At 39.7% G+C, this 4,736-nt stretch overlaps 1 protein-coding gene across 1 annotated transcript; it reads right to left on the bottom strand.

The window, feature by feature from the left end:
• Nucleotides 1-538: 538 nt before the first annotated feature.
• Nucleotides 539-4,109, bottom strand: LOC104471494 (chromosome unknown open reading frame, human C6orf203). The gene is made up of 4 exons (XM_010086846.1): nucleotides 3,996-4,109; nucleotides 3,140-3,616; nucleotides 2,237-2,309; nucleotides 539-998 (listed from the first exon to the last, which is right to left on the bottom strand). The coding sequence occupies exons 2-4, from the start codon at nucleotides 3,568-3,570 to the stop codon at nucleotides 822-824; spliced, it is 681 nt and encodes a 226-aa protein (XP_010085148.1). The 5' UTR covers nucleotides 3,571-3,616; nucleotides 3,996-4,109; the 3' UTR covers nucleotides 539-821.
• Nucleotides 4,110-4,736: the final 627 nt, after the last annotated feature.

Consider the following 4,736-nt stretch of genomic DNA (forward strand, 5'->3'; position numbering starts at 1 on the left):
CAAATGGTTACTCCTGAGATGTCTGTCCAAAGTGACAGTATTCTCCTGTAGTAATACAGACATCAGCTTTTTATCACAGTATGGTCTGACCTTTGCTCAGGTCTTTACACCACCTAAGTATTAAATACTCTCTTGAATGCCACACTGAAATGAATGTGACAAACTGAGCTTTCATTTTCCTCTAAACAGTTACTTAAACAATAAAATTCAGCATCTCCTCACTGATCTGCCTTCTTCATGAGAGCAGAGTATCACTGCTATGATTCATTCTCTGTCACCGTGCAGGTTCCTGCTTAGAAATACACAGCTGCAGTCAGTATCCTTCTGTAGTCTTGGTATAGCAGCAGTGTGTATAAGCACAGAGTTGGTACTGTTAACTGAGATCAAACCAATAATGAAAAAAGGAAGCAATTTTACCCAATTGGGGTTTTTATCCCTATTATGCCTACTTCATTAATCTAGAGATAGCAGTTCTGCTTGTTGTGATGGCAGCTTTAGTGTAACCTTTCTGATTAACAAAATTAGACAGCAATTAAACAGTGATCAAATCACTCTTTATTGGTTCATTATTTATAACATCTGTAAGGAAACTGCCTGGAAATGTAAGGGTTGGATCTTTTATCCCACAGTACCATGAAACAAAACTAACTGCAAAAACTGACAGGCTTATTGCATGAATATTGATGTACACAGCAGAGGGAGAGAACATTCTGACACAAGCCCTTAAAAAAGGGTACTGTAATTTTGTTTAACCAAAATTAATATTTAACAACAAATATGGTTTTCTGCAAAAATCTTATGCTGCCACATGCAACCCCCTGTTACTTAAGTACATCCTGTTTGGGCACTTTTAAGTTTTTCCAACGCCTCAAAATTACTTTGTATTTTTCACTTTCAGTTTTGTTAGATACTTTTTTTAAGACTACCCGCATAACTACAGCAGTTCCTGTTTCTTTATCTTCACCTATTATGAGATCCAGCGTGTCACCAACTTTCACCTGGAAACAGAAAGAGAAGATAAGTGATTACAAAAATTCCCTGGGGAAAACAAACCCTCACAGTCTATGTCCAATTTTAATTGTGTTGCTTTCTTTCCATGTAATGTTTTTGTCTCACAGGAGAGGAGGAAGGCAGGCAATACTAGACCCATTATAGATCCTCCAGCTATGAACTTCTAAGAAAGCCCTGGCAATAAAAAATTAAATGTCCCACAAGCTTCTCTGCTAAGAGCTTTACCCTTCCTGTTCTACAACTGACACCTAACTGTGAAAAACATGTAATGTAGTATGTTTTTTTCCTGAAGGGCATTTCCTGCCAATCTTTTTGTATCTACACAGACACAAACCAGCAAAATGCAAATTCTCCCTCCTTCCCTTAAAACAGTTTAAAGAGCTTTATCCTTCCTGTTCTACAACTGACACCTAACTCTGTGAAAAACATGTAATGTAGTATGTTTTTTTCCTGAAGGGCATTTCCTGCCAATCTTTTTGTATCTACACAGACACAAACCAGCAAAATGCAAATTCTCCCTCCTTCCCTTAAAACAGTTTAAAGTGCTTTAAAAACCAGAGTGCTGATCAACTGCTTATGTTCACTTCAAAAGTCACAAAAGCAGTATTGCCTCCCAAAAACTAGCCTTAACTTTAGGGCAACAGGAATTAAAACTTCTCGTCTTATTGCCCTTTGATGACAGTAACCACCACCTAGGATCACCCTCACTGAAAGGGTGGCTAGAAATACGTTTGTCACCATTCCAGTGAGCTCTGTTGTGAGAGAGAGCCTGCAATCCTTCTGGCTCTTCTCTGAACTGTGTTCCTGTGTGCTCTGTTGCAGGTACAATAACCTTTCCTGGGCTATCCCAGTTTCAGTACCTTTCTATCATCAAACTTTCTCCTTTAATCATGTGCCTGCTCCACCAGTATCTCAGATTTAATCATTCCTAACTTCGCATCTATCATCACTTCCTTCAGCAACTTGGAAAGTTCTGTCCTTACTGCTGTCTGCCTTCTCCGGACTTTCAGCCCTAGATTTTTACTCTCTAATACCCCAAGTCTCCTGTCTGCCTTAAGGAATAATGTCTTACCCACGGAATCACAGACACACACACACGAAGCTGGAAGTGGTGTTAGCAACGCTATTCATTCACCTTTGCAGAGCAACTTAAGAGGGAGAAGAGGTCATGCCTTAGTTATTTTCTTGTACTGTATTAAAAGATTTAAATTTTAAAAAGTCTTACAGTTCTACTTTTCTTCCATAGTTTTTCTCCATTCAGCCTGAGTTCATTATTGTAGAATGCATCTTCTACTTTACTGAAGAAAAACAAGGTTTTATTGCATTTACAGTGTGCAGCAGACCAAATGCAATTGTTTCTTTGCAGATACACAAGACCATCACTCATGTGCAAGGCACATTTCCACAACTCTAATTTGCGCATAAAGGCTACCTTTATTTAAGGTCGGGACAGACTTGAACTGGAAGTAAAGAAAAAGTCTTTCACAGATACTAAATGAAATTATAGAGTACAGTTGCTCTGTGCCACAGGTGCAAACAATAAAAATCTGTTTCTAACGACCTGTCTCCTGAATACCCAACGAATAATGTCCCCTTTCCTGCACCAGCCAGTTTAATAATTTTTAAGTGATTAAGTTACACTAATATTCTGCTCTAACAACATTGCAATATAAGGCTTCTGTAGGTTGCATTAGATCAAACACTGTGATATACAGACTGCACATTTACCTGGTTGACATAGTATGTGAGGTTTATACTTAACGTCACCTATTTCTACAGACAGTAAGTAGTGTATTATTTTACTCCCTCAATCTCAAATTAGATCTTTTTGTATTACTTAGTACAGTATTTTGCATTTTATTAATTTTAAATAAATAGTAACTGATATAAAATGCCTCCTCTGCAATCTTACAAATACTGCAGACAGTGAAAAGCAGAAAACAGGCTGTTTCAAGGGAGGTAAGGTGAAACAAGAACACCCATACATCCAAAATGTAATTTAGGCAGTCAAACCAGCTACACCAATAAAAAAAAATACTGAGTTATTGCAACAATAAAAGGGTATCAGAACTCAAATTCTAGATACATGACATCTTCCTCATCAGCAGGTTTTTTCTTCCATACTTACTTTCTTGCAACGTCTAGACCAGCTTTCATGATCACATCATAACGAAGAGACTGCACTACTTTTTCAAGATCCTTGTAATCTTTTACTATGTTGGGGTCATTTTCAAATTCATCTTCCAAATCGCTTTCCTCTTCATCTTCATCCTCTTCTTCCTCTTCTTCTTGTATGGTTTGTCTGTTCCTTTTTGAGCTTTTGTTACTTTTGTTCCGCAGTGAAAGTACTGAGATACACTCTGGAGAAAGTCTTAGTGCACAGAGGTTTACTGGGGAAAAGCTGAAACATCTTCTGTAGTTTACTGTGCTTTCTTGACAGCTACAGAATATGCTTCTCCTCCAAGAGGGACACAGTTTATTAGAAGGGACTTTCTCCCACAGTCCAAACCAGACATGTAGTTTTCTAAACGCAGTGATGGGGAGCCTGAAGCCGGTCATAGCATACCCTAAAAATAAAGTATTAATATGTAAAAATGTGCAACTGCTTTGATTATTGGGAGGATTTCTTCAGGTACGGCATAATAGTTACTACAAAAAGGTTATGATCTAGTTCCCCATAGAGCAATGCATCATCTAAAAGCACAGGCTATACCAGCTTTATGATCTGCCTTTCTGTCCCCCATTACAAAGAGCTAAAACACCAGATGAAGAACGAACACTAAACCCCCCAGTGGAATACTCCCTTCATAATTCCTTTTCTGCTGTTCAGTATTAACTGTCCGAACATATTTGTGGCATTTCTCCCCACATCTGAAATTTACAAAAGACACAGAAACCCAGTTAACTATGTAATAAAAAGCATAAGGAGACCCGCATTTATCATGACTTACTCTCAATAAAGGAACTTGCTCAATACCCCAAGCAAGTAAACCCAGAAAAGTCGAAAGCTGCTTTAGTCTCTGCTCAGACCACAGCCCTCCTGCACGGCAGAACGCTGCACAGCGTACCCCCCCATTTCTCCAAATGGCAAATAGCATCACGGTAGAGTTAATGAGAAATAATCCTGCAACAGGACTGACGCCAGCAATGCCAGTCCCATGTGCAAGCCCCCCAGGACTGCTCAGCTGGGACAAGCAGATGGCAACACCCAAAAAATCCCAGATGTCTTTCTACACTCTTAGATACTGATTTACCGTCCTTCCTAGCTAGGTGGAGCACTGGCTTTTCTCACAGCCTTACATGTGTGGAAGGAAACACGTGTCTGTTCATGCCACTGGAGTTTGTTTTCCCTGCACCCAAGTGAACTCTGCCCAAATCCGAATGAGGTTTTTTTGTAGTCGGGAAAAAGCTCTGATCAATGAGGGCAATTACTGGCCAAATAAAAACAACCACAACTCCCTTGGCTTTTTTTAATTTTATTTAAATATGTGAACTTAAAATACATGACATATAGTTTAAAATTTAGGATGGTGCAGTCCTCACAGAAGACTTATGCCTCTCCTCAGTTTGGGGACAAATTCCTAGAACAGTTACTTGACCGTGTAACCTGTAATTGCCTATTTTCAGCGCTCGATCTTTGTTCCCGTTGGCCAGCGGGTGCCACCGGCCGCGGAGGCAGCCCACAGCCCACGGGCGGCCTCCTCCCCGCACGGACCTTAACGGCT

Source organism: Pterocles gutturalis, unplaced genomic scaffold (assembly GCF_000699245.1).
Source record: "Pterocles gutturalis isolate BGI_N339 unplaced genomic scaffold, ASM69924v1 scaffold27296, whole genome shotgun sequence".
In the NCBI taxonomy this organism is placed as follows: Eukaryota; Metazoa; Chordata; class Aves; order Pterocliformes; family Pteroclidae; genus Pterocles; species Pterocles gutturalis.